General features: G+C 54.2%; 2 protein-coding genes across 6 annotated transcripts in view; both read left to right on the forward strand.

Moving 5' to 3' along the window:
• LOC102753747 (chromosome unknown open reading frame, human C9orf24) overlaps positions 1-2,447 on the forward strand; it is a 12,561-nt gene extending 10,114 nt beyond the window's left edge. Inside the window, exons 6-9 of the mRNA XM_006758570.2 lie at positions 1,213-1,235; positions 1,446-1,458; positions 1,517-1,603; positions 2,018-2,447. Of these exons, the coding sequence (XP_006758633.1) occupies positions 1,213-1,235; positions 1,446-1,458; positions 1,517-1,603; positions 2,018-2,123 (229 nt within the window). The 3' untranslated portion in view covers positions 2,124-2,447. The remainder of the gene's footprint in view (positions 1-1,212; positions 1,236-1,445; positions 1,459-1,516; positions 1,604-2,017) is intronic.
• KIAA1161 (KIAA1161 ortholog) lies at positions 1,525-11,196 on the forward strand. 5 transcript variants are annotated; one of them, XM_015560561.1, is made up of 3 exons: positions 1,525-1,603; positions 7,341-10,349; positions 10,381-11,196. In XM_015560561.1, the coding sequence occupies exon 2, from the start codon at positions 7,469-7,471 to the stop codon at positions 9,611-9,613; it is 2,145 nt and encodes a 714-aa protein (XP_015416047.1). In that variant the 5' UTR covers positions 1,525-1,603; positions 7,341-7,468; the 3' UTR covers positions 9,614-10,349; positions 10,381-11,196. The 5 variants fall into 5 exon arrangements, with proteins under 5 accessions (XP_015416047.1, XP_015416048.1, XP_006758629.1 ...); XM_015560562.1 differs by lacking the exon at positions 1,525-1,603 and adding an exon at positions 3,515-3,545; XM_006758566.2 differs by lacking the exon at positions 1,525-1,603 and adding an exon at positions 3,664-3,800.
• The last annotated feature ends 4,256 nt before the right edge of the window (positions 11,197-15,452 follow it).

The raw sequence follows: 15,452 nt of genomic DNA on the forward strand, positions 1-15,452 counted from the left end.
GGCCCCACCCGCAGCCCAGCTAGACCCGCCCTGTCCCGCCCTCGGGCCCCTGGGCTTGAACTGACCGCTGAAGCGGCAGAACCTGCGCAGAGATTCCCCCGAGTTTCCGATCCTGTCCCTCCGGAACTGTGACCAGGGGCAGCCTAGCTCCTGTATCTGTTCTGGAGGGTTCTGTGAACCACCCCCTGCACACCAGTCTCATCCCCTTCCCATGCCCGCCAGCCCCACTCCCTACCTGGACACCCGATCCTGGGGACCTGTTCTCAGAAGTGTCCTCTGTTCCTGGGCCTCGGGCCATCGTCAGTAATGGGCAGGGTTGAGGCTGAGTGCCAAGTGAGCGAGGAAATAGTGACCGGGCGACCAGAAGGGCCCTGGCCTCCTCGGAGCCCTGCACTGCCTCCGGAGGTAGAGAACCTTGCCTGTCACTGCAGAGTAAACTGAGGCCCGAGCGCTCAGCCGCAGGCCAGACTGCAGTGCAGTCCCCTCTCCGCCCCAGGCGGCACATAGGGCAGGCTGGACCTGGGAAAACGCCAATGGCCCCATCCCTCTAAAGCAGTGGTCGGCAAACTCATTAGTCAACAGAGCCAAACATCAACAGTACAACGACTGAAATTTCTTTTGAGAGCCAACTTTTTTAAACTTAAACTATATAGGTAGGTACATTGTTATTAACTTAATGAGGGTACTCCTAAGCTGGCCTTTGCTAAAAACGTCCTCAATCTGATTGAGGTACGTTCGCTGAGGTCGACCCCTTCCAACTCTCCCATCCACACTTGTCTTGTATACTTGTTTCGTCCATCTCCTTCCGTTCATCCTCTCTATATGTCCAAACCATCTCAACATACCTTTCTCAATCCTCGACACTACATCTTCTTTCACTCCACAACGTTCCCTAAAATTAACTTAATAAACTTTACTTAAAGTTTCAAGTAAACTTCGCACGCGCCCGCACGTGGTATTCTGTGGAAGAGCCACACTCAACGGGCCAAAGAGCCGCATGTGGCTCGGGAGCCGCGGTTTGCCGACCACTGGGCTAAAGAGCTGTGCAGGGGGTGCTCTGAACCCTAACCCCCTGGTGATCTCCGCCGCCCCTCCCTTGACAGAGAGACTGAGTCCTTGAGTGAGACTGGGTCCTACCCCTTACAAGGGAATGGGGGGCGAGGGAGAGAGTAAGTTTCTGAGGCTCAGAGACACGGCTCCCTGAATGGATAGTGTGCAACAACTGCCGTCCCGGGGTGAGGATCCCGGGACTCCCAGGCCCGACCCTCGCTAGAGTCCGGGTGCTTCCCTCCACGGAGCAACCCAGGCTGCAGAAACGAGGCCTTACAGGGAGGGGACTTCCAGGTGTCTTCCCAGAGGCGATGCTCCGACGGTGTCTGGAAGGGCCTGGAGACCTGAGGGGAGGATCTCCGAGCCGGAGGACTGACACCTGAGGCGTGGACCAGAGCCCCGGCCTGGGCTTGGGGGTTAGGGGAAAATCAAAAGGCCCGACCTCTGCCGCCGCTTCCTCCTCCAGGAGTGTATCGCCCAGCGAGCACCGGCCCGGGATGCAGTGTGCTGTTCTAACGCCCCTGCGGCCGTACTACCCTTATGCGAACCTTAGGTAAGTCTGGCGCGGTGGAGTACCTGGGGGCAGAGGGCGGAATTGGGGGTGTATACTGTCCGCTGCGATGCACTAACTGAAAGATGCCACCAGGAGGCGCTAGTGCCACGGTGAAGTCAAAACTAACAAGGCGATGGAGGACTCCATGAAGGTGTGGAGGCCAGCATTGAGAGGTTACAGGTTGACAGTGGGGCATAGAGTCAAGATGTCAGTTAGGTTCAGGGATTGAAGTAGAGGGTAAAATGTCAATGTGAGGGACTGGGTATTGGAAATCAAAAATTTGGCCATAGAACCTGAAGTCAGTGTTGGAGCCTAAGGTCAGGATTAGGGGCAAAATGTTGGGATAAGGTTAGCATTGAGAATTGGAATCAAACAGATAAGGGTCCAAAAGGGCTGGCCCATCTCTTCCCACAGGTGGGACACAAGTCACTTTAAGAAGACCGGTGGCTCCCAGAGAAACAGCTATGTTGTCCACCCTGAGTTTTTGTCCGAGAGTTACCCTGGCTACTCCTACTGGTAGAGCGGGGACCAGGCCAAGGGGGCTGAGCAATAAATAAACTTTTCACCCCATAGGCTGCCTTTGACATTTCCACATATTCCCCTGCCTCCCGTGTCCTCATCCAGCAAGATCTGGCAATGAGGAACCAGTTACCCAGGCCTCTGCCAAGTCCCCTACACTAAGATGCAGTTTCTCAAAGTCAACCTGCCCTGAGCCCTCGCCACTCCCATCACCTCAGCACTTCCCTTAGGTGACCCTAAGTGCCCTCCTGACACATAAAAGTAGCCCTAGATCAGTGGTTCTCAACCTTCCCAATGCCGCGACCCTTTAATACAGTTCCTCATGTTGTGGTGACCCCCAACCATAAAATTATTTCGTTGCTACTTCATAACTGTAATTTTGCTACTGTTATGAATCATAATGTAAATATCTGATATGCAGGGTGTATTTTCAGGGGTCGCGATCCACAGGTTGAGAACCGCTGCCCTAGATACACCTGGTGTCCTCCTCCCCTCCACCCCAGAGCCCAAAAAAATGGGTCCACCTAGAAAGGGCCCTCCAGCTAACATTCCTCTAATATCTCCTAAACTTAATGCTTCTCACCCCAGAATCCTCCCCATCACAACCCCCCAAAAGCCTATGTTCATATACCTTGCTGTCCTCCCCACCCCAAGAGAAGGGGTCTAAAACAACAAAACAATTTTGGCCGGTTTCATGATCAAGAAATTTCAAATTACAAAACAAAGCCCTGCTTCTATGTCCCTCGGGGAGCAAGGAGTGGGATGTTCTGAAATCTCTGGGATCTTCAGTATTGCTGCACCCCATTCCTCCCTGGGGCGGGGGTATAGCGGGACACGCTCACTTCCTCGCAGTACAGTCATTTCCAGCGCCCGTCACTGGGGAGTTGGGGGTGCGGGGAAGCCAGTGTTCTAGGTCCCTGACCTCCATGCTGTTGGTCTGGACTGGTGAGAACCGACAGCTTGGGCCTCCCTGCTGGTGAAACCAAGGTCCCTCCGTGGAGTCCTTGATTGGATCCGCCTTACATCGGGCCGCTGAGATTCTCCAGGAATCCTGCTACCCTTTTCCCATATAAGAAACTTTTTTTTCCATATGGGAGAGCTGGTAAGAGCGTTATACCGAGACGACCTCCACCTGCCCAAATCTGGAGGGTAAGGAATACCAAGCGCTAGCCCTGTCCCTTTACCCTGCGGCTCTCTCCTTCTCATACGCATCCCGAATTTAGCTTGGAGGTGCAAGAAACCTAACATTCTACAGCCGCTCCTTCCTCCAAACCTACATTTCCCTGAAGACCTGGAGCAGACCCCTCCCCCGCCCCCGCCCCCCGCAAGCGGGCGGGCCTGCAGGCGAGGGCGGAGCCGGGAGGCAGTGGGCTGGCTGCTGGCCCGAGATGCCGGGAGCTGAGCCCAGAGGAGTAGGAGGAAGGTAGGGGCTAAGGAGCCGGGCCTCAAGTCCGCGTGACTATGTGGGAGGAGGGGTCCGGCGTCTGGGGCGGGGCTGGACTCCAAGGCCCTGGGCGAGACCAAGAGACCTGGGCGTGGCCAGCCAGCCAGGGGGCGGGGCCTCAGCTGTCCCCTAAGTAGGCGGCGCTCCGCTTTGCGCGGTGGCAAGCTCAGCTCTGGCTAGCGTGGAGATCTGCAGGAGCCTACTACCTTCACCCCCACTCTTGGGGTCACTGCCGTGAGTGAGCCCAGGGGGAGGGCCTTGGGCGGGGCGGGTTCGGAGGGAGCACACTTCACTTTTGCTCTTATTGCTGAGTGCGGGGGAGCCTGGACACCTGAGTCACCTTGGTTTCCAGTGGGAGACAGGCCCCTTGACCTCAGTCTGTCCCTTTGGACTTTGCAGCTGTTGGGCGGGTCACTGGGGGTGGGGGTGGGGGTGGAGCATTCCAGGCTGCAGGCCCAGTCACTCGATCTCCCGGATCCCGCCGCTGAGCAGGGAAATGGGCCGGATCGAGTTGCCTTTGACATTTCCACATATTCCCCAAGGAACAGTGTTCGAGAAACGAATCCGCTTGGAATGGCCTCCCCTCAGTTGGGCCTGTCGGGTCCTCCTCCTCAAACCCGACTAGGGGCTGGCAGCCAAGATTGAGGTTGACCTTAGCCAAGTGGGGAGAAGTCTTGGCCAGGGACAAACCCACCTGCGGACATTAGCCTGTGGTTGGTCTGATGGTGGAGGCAGCAGATTACAGGAGTCTGTAACGCCACCGTTAACACTGGAATCACTGTTCTTCCCCCATAGCCCCGGTACCAGATGCTATTAAAATTGCCCCTTTCCCACAAGAATTCTTCCTGGAGCAAGCAGCAGCAGCAGCAGCCCTTGGGAAAACAGGTCTCACCGTGCCCACACCCACTTGATAGAAGCCTGTCCCAGCCTCTTGACCACAAGGCTCCTTTCCTCTGCTGCATTCAGCCTGTCAGACCATTAAATCCTGTCTCCTAAAACGGGGGCTGTGGAGGATTAAGTTGACTTTTTGGATTGAGGCAACCTACTTGGGTGACTTCAAACAAGTTCCTTTTTTCCTGACTTGGCCACTGTTTCCTCATATGTACAAAGGCACTGTAGCTACGCCTCTTTTTTGGCATTACTGTTAGGGTGGGTGCTCTGCTGGCATTTGGGAGACACAGGGCTTGCATGGAGTGGGTGCTCAGGCCTGTAGGCTCCTATCCTTCATCAAAGAACATCCAAATCCTAGACAGTTAAGCTTCTCAGAAATCAAGTGTTGGAAAAGGCTTCTAAGACCACTTTGGTGGCCTCTCCATGCCTCCAGGGGTCATGGAATGGTCTGACTTAATATGAACGTTTTGAGAATGAGGGGCCCTATCCAGCGATGGACCTTTCCCATTTATGTCCGTAGTGCCCAGAATGGGGTCTTGAATATAAATATATAGCAGCTCTGACCTGGGCCACCTAAGACCTTCTTTGGGTTTTGTTTAGCTTGAGGTCATCAGCAAAAGGTTACTGCCTGCATTTCTCAGGGAGAACTTTTCTAATTTGTACCTACAGGAAGGGGAATCCATTCTGGGGAGGGGAGTTTGAAAGCTAAGTGTTATGTGGGCTGAGAGGAAGGGATTAAGAGGCTGTTCCAGACCAGCCAGAACCAACTAGCTTAGGCTATTGGGTGGGGCAGAGAGCACAGAGAATGAGGCCGAGATAGCACATTGAGGAGGGGCTATATATTGAAATCTGGGATCAAAGTTCTGATCTGCACCTGGCATTCTTGGTAGTCTCTTCAGGGGAGTGGTGGGGTGTGGTAAAGATCCTGAACAGTTCTGACATCTCCTGGGGGACTTAGAAACAGACACTGGCATCTGGGAGGAGACTAATTACTGTTTGCCAGTCTCCCTCTCTCCTTTCCCCTAGCTGGTGCAGCGGGCTGGCTGGCAGTGTGAACGTCTGTATGCACCTGGCTAGGGCTATTTCTTTGTTGGACTCTGTCCTGAGGGCTAAATCAGGAAGAGTCAGTGGCCTTGAGCAACAGATTGCAAAACACCTCCCCCAAGTCTGTTTCCGAGTCATATCTGGGTGTTTAGCATACAGTGTGTGAGAGTATATGTGTGTAGTTCGGGGGGAGGTGCACCTCTGATCCCTGGAGAGCTGGTAGGTTGGGGAGAAATGTTGGCCCAAGGTGGATCGGTGAAATCTAAAGCAGGTGGCCTGAAGGATTTAGGTTGGGGGAAAAATGAGCTTGGTAGTCATAAGATAGGCCTGGCTGGACATGGAATCAAAAAGGCAGATGAGACCATATCATGTCTTGAACCTCAGTTGCAAAATTTATGCTTCTGAACTTCATCCCAGGCTTCATGAGAAGCTCTGTAAACTAGGAGGAGATGTGATCTGATAAGTTGGTTTTTTTTAATCCTCGCCCAATGACATGCTTCTGTTGATTTGGGAGAAAGAGATGAGATGGGGAGAGAGAAAGAAAGCAACCTCAATGTGAGAATGAAACATCAATCAGTTGCCTCCTGCATGCGCCCCAAATCCGCCCTGACTGGGAATCCAACCCACGACCTTCTCGTGCACTGGACGACACTCCAACCAACTGAACCCCACCTTTGGAAGGATCGCTATGGTTGCTATAAGCAGAAGGCATTGGGGGAAAGAAATAGGGCATGGAGGTCTATAGGGGAAGTATTGCAATAATACTGGGGAGAAGAGACAGTGTCCAAAACTAGGGCAGGGGCATCAGGATGGTGGGTGCGTGGCAGAGACAAAGCTAGGTGGCAGCTGGCCAAAGAGATGGTGCTGGGAGCAGAGCAGGAAGCTGGGCAGGGAAAGGGGTTGGTGAACAATGGCTGAAAGCAGGGTAGAATTTGAGGACAAAGAGGGGGAGGTCTGAGAAGCCAGCCACCATGTCTCTTGAGCCAGGCTCCTGACCCCAGCCCTAATGTCTGAACCCAACCCTGCCTCCCTCCAAACCAAGCCCTAGGACAGAACTAATCTCCAGATTCAATCTGGCTTCTGATTAAATTCCATGCCTGAGCTGTGTGTTTCTTCTTGCTCTCTCCTCTCCCCTTTGGGGACAAGGAAACTCATCCTACTGACCTATGATGCCTCCCCTCTCCCACCACGGCCACATCTCTGGGGAACCATGTCCTCTCCAGGTCCCTCCCCTTCTCTTCAGCTTGAACTGCTCCCATGTGTGATCCCATGAAGTCTGATATTCTGTGATCTGGACTTCTCCCTGACCCTGTCTGGGTTTGTTTCTTACCCACAAAAATAGGATGCATGCCATCTGCCCCTGCCCATTCAGAGTCCTGACTAATGTCGACAAACATTAGGGCCCTTGAGAAAGGGTAAGATACAGACTGTCCTCCTAAGTCTCACCTTTGCCATTTCTTAAACCATTGGTTCTCAACCTGTGGGTCGTGACCCCGTTGGGGGTCAAACAACCCTTTCACAGGAGTCGCCTAAGACCATCGGAAAACACATATATAATTACATATTGTTTTTGTGATTAATCACTACGCTTTAATTATGTTCAGTTTGTAACAATGAAAATACATCCTGCATATCAGATATTTACATGACGATTCATAACAGCAGCAACATTACAGTTATGAAGTAGCAACGAAAATAAATTTATGGTTGGGGGTCACCACAACATGAGGAACTGTATTAAAGGGTCGCGGCATTAGGAAGGTTGAGAACCACTGTCTTAAACCCTTATGTCCCGGAATACACCTTTCCAAAGTATACACCTCTTCTTTCTTGCTGCAGCAAATGGAAATACTATGGAATGAGAAGGTCCGTTCCGCCTCTCTCTCCCCCTTCCAGACTCTGGCAGGCCAGGTTCAGATGGGCTTTGTCAGGTGCCCACTGCCCGTTCCTTCCTTAACTGAGGGCTGATGCCTCAAAATCTGGAGAAGAGCCAGGCCTACCCCCGCCGACGCCCTGGGCGCGACACAGGCCTGAAGAGTCCTGAGGCTGCCTCAGCCACAGCCATGTACACCTTCCTGCCTGACAACGTCTCGTCTGTAAAGCCCAAAGCAACATCAAAAGAGGCGAAACCGCTGCTGGGCTCGGTAGTGCTGGGGCTGCTGCTGGTGTTGGCCGCGGTGGTAGCCTGGTGCTTCTACAGCGCCTCTCTGCGCAAGGCTGAGCGTCTGCGCGCCGAGCAGCTGGACCTTAACCTTGGAGGTTTCTCCATCCGCAACCAGAAGGGCGAGCAGGTCTTCCGCCTGGCCTTCCGCTCCGGTGCCCTGGACCTCGACTCCTGCAGCCGCGATGGCGCCCTGCTGGGCTGCTCCCGCAGGGCGGATGGCCGCCCGCTACACTTCTTCATCCAGACCGTGCGGCCCAAGGACACCGTCATGTGCTACCGCGTGCGCTGGGAGGAGGAGGAGCCGGGGCTCGCCGTGGAGCACGCCATGTTCCTGGGGGACGAGGCGGCGCACTGGTACGGCGGCGCGGAGATGAGGACGCAGCATTGGCCCATCCGGCTGGAAGGCCAGCAGGAGCCGCAGCCCTTCGTCACCAGCGACGTCTACTCCTCCGACGCCGCCTTCGGAGGCATCCTCGAGCGCTACTGGCTCTCCTCGCGCGCGGCTGCCATCAAGGTCAACGACTCCGTGCCCTTCCACCTGGGCTGGAACGGGACGGAGCGCTCGCTGCGGCTACAGGCGCGCTACAGCCACACGCCCTTCAAGCCCCCGGCCGGCCTCCCCGCCGCGCTCGAGCTCAGCTACCGTGTGTGCGTCGGCTCCGACATCACCTCCATCCACAAGTACATGGTCCGGCGCTATTTCAATAAGCCGTCGAAGGTGCCCGCACCCGAGACCTTCCGGGACCCCATCTGGTCCACGTGGGTGCTGTACGGGCGGGAGGTGGACCAGGACAAGGTGCAGCGTTTCGCCCAGCAGATCCGACAGCACCGCTTCAACAGCAGCCACCTGGAAATCGACGACATGTACACACCTGCTTACGGGGACTTCGACTTCGACGAGGTCAAGTTCCCCAACGCCAGCGACATGTTCCGCCGCCTGCGCGACGCCGGGTTTCAGGTCACGCTCTGGGTGCACCCGTTCGTCAACTACAATTCCTCGTCCTTTGGCGAGGGCGTGGAGCGAGAGCTGTTCGTGCGCGAGCCCAGCGGCCGGCTGCCCGCGCTCGTGCGCTGGTGGAACGGCATCGGCGCGGTGCTGGACTTCACGCGCCCCGAGGCCCGCGACTGGTTCCAGGGGCACCTGCGGCGGTTGCGCTCGCACTACGAGGTCGCCTCCTTCAAGTTTGACGCGGGCGAAGTCAGCTATTTGCCGCGGGACTTCAGCACCTACAGGCCGCTGCCGGACCCCAACATCTGGAGCCGGCGCTACACGGAGATGGCGCTGCCCTTCTTCTCCCTGGCCGAGGTCCGCGTGGGCTACCAGTCGCAGAACATCTCCTGCTTCTTCCGCCTGGTGGACCGCGACTCCGTGTGGGGCTACGACCTGGGGCTGCGCTCGCTCATCCCGGCCGTGCTCACCGTCAGCATGCTGGGCTACCCGTTCATCCTGCCCGACATGGTGGGCGGCAACGTGGTGCCCGAGCGCACCGCGGGCGGCGGCAAGGTGCCGGACCGCGAGCTCTACGTGCGCTGGCTGGAGGTGGCCGCGTTCATGCCCGCTATGCAGTTTTCGGTCCCACCCTGGCAGTACGACGCGGAAGTGGTGGCCATCGCGCACAAGTTCACCGCCCTGAGGGCCTCGCTCGTGGCACCGCTGCTGCTGGAGCTGGCCGGGGAGGTCACGGACACTGGCGACCCCATTGTGCGCCCCCTCTGGTGGATCGCGCCGGGCGACGAGACAGCTCACCGCATCGACTCGCAGTTCCTCATCGGGGACACCCTGCTGGTGGCACCAGTGTTGGAGCCCGGCAAGCAAGAACGTGACGTCTACCTGCCCGCGGGCAAGTGGCGCAGCTATAAGGGTGAGCTTTTTGACAAGACCCCGGTGCTGCTCACCGATTACCCCGTCGACCTGGATGAGATAGCCTACTTCATCTGGGCGTCCTGACCCAGCCCGGAGCCCGGGAACCGCACAGCTCTAACCTGCCTGCCTGCAGGCCTTTCACCCTCCGTCACAACCACCCCGTGGATCCCCAGGAAGTCCCTACCTCTGTACCACCCTCTACCTGGGTGCTAACATAAATGTGCTCCACCCATTCCTGCAGGGCTAGAGGAGGGCGCGGAAACAGCCTCCCACTCCTACGCACAACCTAACAAGCCCCTTTCCTCCACTCACCCTTGTCTACAGAAACCTTTCTCTGGGGTGGGGGTGTGTGAGCTCCGAGGGAAAAGGTCAGTTCCTGTTACACATGGTTGGATTTTAAAAGCACAAAAGAAAAACCTCACTCTCCATTCTGGCCTGAGTAGCCATCTTATCCTTCCGAAGTGGGGACTTGATCCTCCTTCAGGTCCCAAAATAGCCCCCGGCCGCACTAAGAAAGGGCATATTCTTGGAGTTGGAAGCCAGGCCCTGAGTTCTCAGCCCTGGCCTCAACTCTGACTGACCCCGTCCCACCCCAGCTGCCGGGAAGAGATGGGGGTACTGGGCCAACTGGAGGGCTTGATTCAGCGCAGTGCTATCATCGTTGTCCCTCATTTGTGAAGAGACTCCTAACACTACACTAACCACCTGTGTACACACGTGCACGCAGCCTTGTGTACACATATGTGCTCAGCACAAAGACTTGCAAGACCACGCAGGCCAGACTTGGTGCCTTACCCCAAGACCTTGTGTGTGTGTGTGTGTGTGTGTGTGTGTGTGTGTGTGTGTGTGAGAGAGAGAGAGAGAGAGAGAGAGAGAGAGAGAGAGGCATCATGTGTCGTCCCTGGATCTGCAGAATGAACACAACACCCCTGAAACTGGGTAACCCTGGAGGTAGGGGGCAGGGAGCAAATTTGAGGCTTTGATTGTTGACTTGGCCTCTTCCCAGGCAATGTCCCTGGAACTCTGGTAGGAAATAAACCGCCCCTTCATGATTGCTCAGCTGCCTCACTCCCTGCACAGGTGGCAGGGGTGTGGCCTAAAAGGAAGGGATAGTCTTATTCTGGTGGCGGTGTGCTTCATTCAGCACACGCACCACACATGCACATCTCTGCCTGCAAATACACATACAGGGTAAGGTCTTTCATTTCAGCCATTTTTCCGTTCTAAGAAGACCAATCTCAGCCAGAGCTTTTTTTTTTTTCTGACTTCACAGCTAAGTCTGGAGAAGTTGCTTGCCAGAGCCCGGAGGTGGGAAACAGGGCAGGGCTCAGCCTCCATCTACAGGTTGGACAGCAGAACCAGTCCCTCAGCCCCCAGAGAATACATCTCTTTGCCCAGCCCTCCACCCCTCTATTTTCTCAGTGTGAAGAATGCCTAATACAATTTTAAGGGAACTCACAGGTGCCTATCTCCCGTGCTGACGCTACCATTCTTCAACAAGCTGTGTGACCTTGAGCAAGCTGCTTAACCTCTCTGAGCCTCATTTTCCTCATATGTAAAATGGTGATAATAATGTCCAACTCCCAGGTTGTTGTGGGAATTATAAGCACAGATGTATGTAAAGTGCCTGGCACAAGTAGGTGCTCAATAAAAGGTAGCTATTACAATACTGTTTCTTGTTTCCTTGTTTATAAATGACAAGGATTTTTCCAGGTCCCAACTCCCAGCCCAGCTGGCTTCCTCTGGGCCTGCAGGTGACATCCTCTTCCCTAACCTCTGCACATAGCACCCATTGAGGTGTGAGTTTGTATTCCAAAGGACACTGTCCAGGAGAAAGGCAAGAGAAGAGATATCTGAAGATAGGATGTTGGGAGACAGGATTCCAGAGTCCCCACATGATGAGAAGTAAGTGGAATTAGTTTCCTTCTCCTTTTTGCCAAGAGCATATATTAACCAGTACTCAGTGATGAGCCTCCCTGGATCCTGGTGCCCAGCCATGTGCTATGGAGTAACTGTAGACTCAGGCTGCGTCCTGGGAAGTTCCCTAAATGGCTGGAGAGCATGACTACAGCTTGACTGGCCCTCCAGCATGCTATGCTATCTGAAGCCAGTATACCCAACCTCTCAAGCCTTCATTTCTTCATCTTTAAAATGGAATTTCTAGGATTTGTTGAGATGTGTCAGTAAAGCACTTATGCAAAAACTGGCAGAGTAAATGCTCAATGAATGGTAGCTCCTATCAACCCTTATAAAAAAAAAAAAAAGGGAACAAAGCAAAGTTTTGCTTAGATCCTGTGCTGTCCAATATAGTAGCCACTATCTACATGTGACTTAAAAATATATATATATTGATTGATTGATTTCAGAGAAGGGAGAGGGGAAGAGAATCATTGAACGGCTGTCCCCTGCATGCCCCACACTGAAGATCGAGCTACAACCTGGGGATCGAGCCAGCGACCTGGGCATGTGCCCTGACCAGGAATCCAACTATGGCGGCCTGGTTCACAGGTCGACACTCCACCACCGAGCCACGCCAGCAGGCGCTCCATGTGGCTTCTTAAATTTAAATTAAGTAAAATTAAATACAATTTAAAAACCATTTCTTTGGACATACTAGCCATATATCAAGCATTCAAAAGCCACGTGTGACTAGTGGCTAACATAATGGACAGTGCAGATTACAGAACATTTTCATAGTTGCAGAAAGTTCTTTTAGAGCAGTGGTTCTCAACCTTCTGGCCCTTTAAATACAGTTCCTCATGTTGTGGCCCAACCATAAAATTATTTTTGTTGCTACTTCATAACTGTAATGTTGCTACTGTTATGAATCATAATGTAAATATCTGATATGCAGGATGGTCTTAGGCCACCTCTGTGAAAGGGTCGTTCGACCGCCAAAGGGGTCACGACCCACAGGTTGAGAACCTCTGTGTTAGAGAGTCCAGGACTAAGCAGTGTGTGCTGAGAGGGAATAGGGAGGGACAAAATAATCGGTAAGGCCTAAATAACCTGGCAGGGAGCAGGAGGAAGAGCCCTTTAGAAAGGCATTGAGAGCAGGCAGCAGTATTTTACAGCCTAGATGCGGGAGGGGCACAGCCAAAGGGAAGAGTGAGTGCCCTTGTGTGGCCAACTACTAGCAAACTGGCCCTTGGCTTTTGATCTGGTTTCTAGTCTGGCCTCTGCCATTGGCCTGATTATTCACAAAAGCACAGATGAACAAACGGAGGCACTAAGAGAAGAGGGCATTGGCCTGAAGTCACCCAGGAGATGAGTAACCAACATTGATTGGAACCTGATGTTCTGCACCCAGATACCTAGAAACTCCCATCCAGCATTCACCTTCCAACAGCATGGCTCAGCCCTGGCCTGTATACCTCCAAGGATGGGAAGCCAGCTGAAGTGTGTGTGTGTGTGTGTGAAGCTGCCACCCAGTGGGCCTGGTTCTAGGCCAAGAAGTGTTTTCCCTTCCCTCGTTGACACCATAAAAGAGATTCAAGAAGTTGAGGTGGGGGTTGGAGCTGGAATGGCAGAAACTGTGAGAAAGAGCTGACTCTTGGGGACAGGATGAGGGGAGGGAACTAGGCTGGAAGCCACTGCTACCCCTATTTCACAGGATGCCAGGAACACTGGCCCCTTCCTGCCTTGTCCAACCCCCCTCCCTGCCAGCACCTCTTGTGCATTCCAAATGTCTCTCTCTCTCTCTCTGCACAGCTGGGTTGGGGTGGAGGCTGCCCCTCCCCCAATGGAGATTTCAGCAGCCTTTTAATGGCCAGAATTCTTCATTGGTTTCCCTTTTACCCCTGGGCTGATGGGGAAGAGGGATGGGCTGATATGAAGAAACTAGTGGCCCCGTGCACGAAATTCAGGCACATTAAAAGGGGATTAATTAGAGGAAATATTTTAATATTGCTACTTGCTCTTTCTCTATAATAGAAGTGTCAGAGATAAAAGAAAATTAGTGCCAAGCAGGAGGCACGGCCTGAGGTCCCCTGGCCTGGCTCCAGGGCAGCGGGCGTGCCTTGAGGTCCCCCTGTCAAGCCCCACTAGGTGGGGAACACAGCCTGAGATTCCCCCATCAAGCCCCACCGGAAAGGGGGCACAGCCTCAGGTCCCCCATCAAGCCCCATTGGGCTGGGTGGTCACAGCCTGAGGTCCCCCAGCCCAGCACCAGGGCAGGTTGCGCACGTTGAGGTCCCCTGTCAATCCCTGTCAGGCTGGGGGCACGGCCTGAGGACCCCTGTCAAGCCCTGCCAGGAGGGGGGGTGCAGCCTCAGGCCCCCTGGCCCAGCGCTGGGGCAGGGGGTGAAGCTTCAGGCCCTCCGTCAAGCCCCGCCAGGCAGGGGGCATGGCCTGAGGTCCCCCACCAAGCCCTACCGGGTGGGGGTCACACCTTGAGGTCCCCTGTCAAGCCCTGCCGGGTGGGGGGCATGGCCTCAGGTCCCCCATCAAACTCTGCCAGGCGGGAGACGCGGCCTGAGGTCCCCTAGCCTGGCGCCGGGGCAGGGGGCGCAGCCTCAGGTCCCTGCTGATTGCTCATTAAGGCTCATTACCGGGACTCGGCCTCTCTGTGGGCATAGCGTGGGGAGGTGTGCGGTTGCGGGGAGGAGCATAGCCTCAGGTCCTTGCTGATGGCTTGTTATGGGAACTCAGCCTCCACTGTGGGTGCAGCCATCTTGTGTTACAGAAACCCTCCCCCCTGCCTCCACTATGGGTGCCACCACCTTTGTGGTGGAGTGATGGTCAATTTACATACTCCCGTTATTATATAGGACTAGAGGCTCAGCCCTTGGGGGATGTCCTACTAACAGCTTAGCCCGACTTCTGGCTGAGTAGTGGTCCCCCTGTGGGAGCACACTGAGCACACTCCTGCATTGAGCATCTGCCCCCTGGTGGTCAGGGTGCATCATAGCGACCAGTCCACTGGTCATTTGGTCACTTAGGCTTTTATATATATAGATGGGAACTCCCTTCTTCAGAGGTAATGGAGAGGAACTGAGTGGCCACTGAAGGAAATCTAGGGCTGGGGCCTAATATCCTCATTCTGCGGCCTTATGCACTCTGAGAGTCTGACTCAGTGTCCTGTCCAACACCATATGAATCAGCTGAACCCTGGCTAAGCCCTTTCTCTGAGACCAAGATGTGAATTTTCTGGAAGGGTCTTTGCCCTTGTTCCTCCAGATTTGGGTAAAGTGTCTCTCACTGTAGCTAGCTCCAGAGCAAGTCTTCTGCTGGTCCCCCCACTGAGCTTTCTGGTCCTTCTTCCCCTCCTTCAGTCCAAGGTCAATGTTGACCTCTCTATCCCCTGGTCACTACCCCACATCAGACCTTATCAATTCTAGCCTGGACCACTGCAGTGGCCTCGTAACTCTTTCTGCTCCGTGACCTTTCAACTCAATCCACATAGTATCCAAGGAACTCTTCTTGAAATTTAATTATGTCACATAGGAATTAAATCAAGCTCTGGTGTTCAAGGCCTCTAAGATCTGAATCCTTCCCGCACCTGTTTCTGTTTTGCTCACACACACACACACACACACCCATGAACATATTTTGAAAAGCATTTGAAGAAGCACTACCTTCTGTTTTTGGAATAGCTCCGCAGCACAGCCTAGCAAGGGGCGGCCTGCCTAGACCCAGCCTGGAAGAAAACCGCAGCGGCAACTGGGTGATTTCCTTTCTTTCTTTCTTTTTTTTAAATTTCCTTTCCTGCCATTGTCTGACTTAGTGGGACTTCTGCTGACACCCTCCCTCCCCTCTCTGACACACCCCAGTTCCCAAGGACCAACCTGGTTTTTATCTTAAGACTAGTCATTACTTCATCATACCCAACAATCTTTCCAGCAGCTTGAGCAGAGGGGGAAAATTCTTTTTTTTTTTTCAAAGTACTTCACCATTTTAATAGGGGAAAACAGAGGCTGATAAC

This window comes from Myotis davidii, unplaced genomic scaffold (assembly GCF_000327345.1).
Source record: "Myotis davidii unplaced genomic scaffold, ASM32734v1 scaffold534, whole genome shotgun sequence".
Taxonomy (NCBI): domain Eukaryota; kingdom Metazoa; phylum Chordata; class Mammalia; order Chiroptera; family Vespertilionidae; genus Myotis; species Myotis davidii.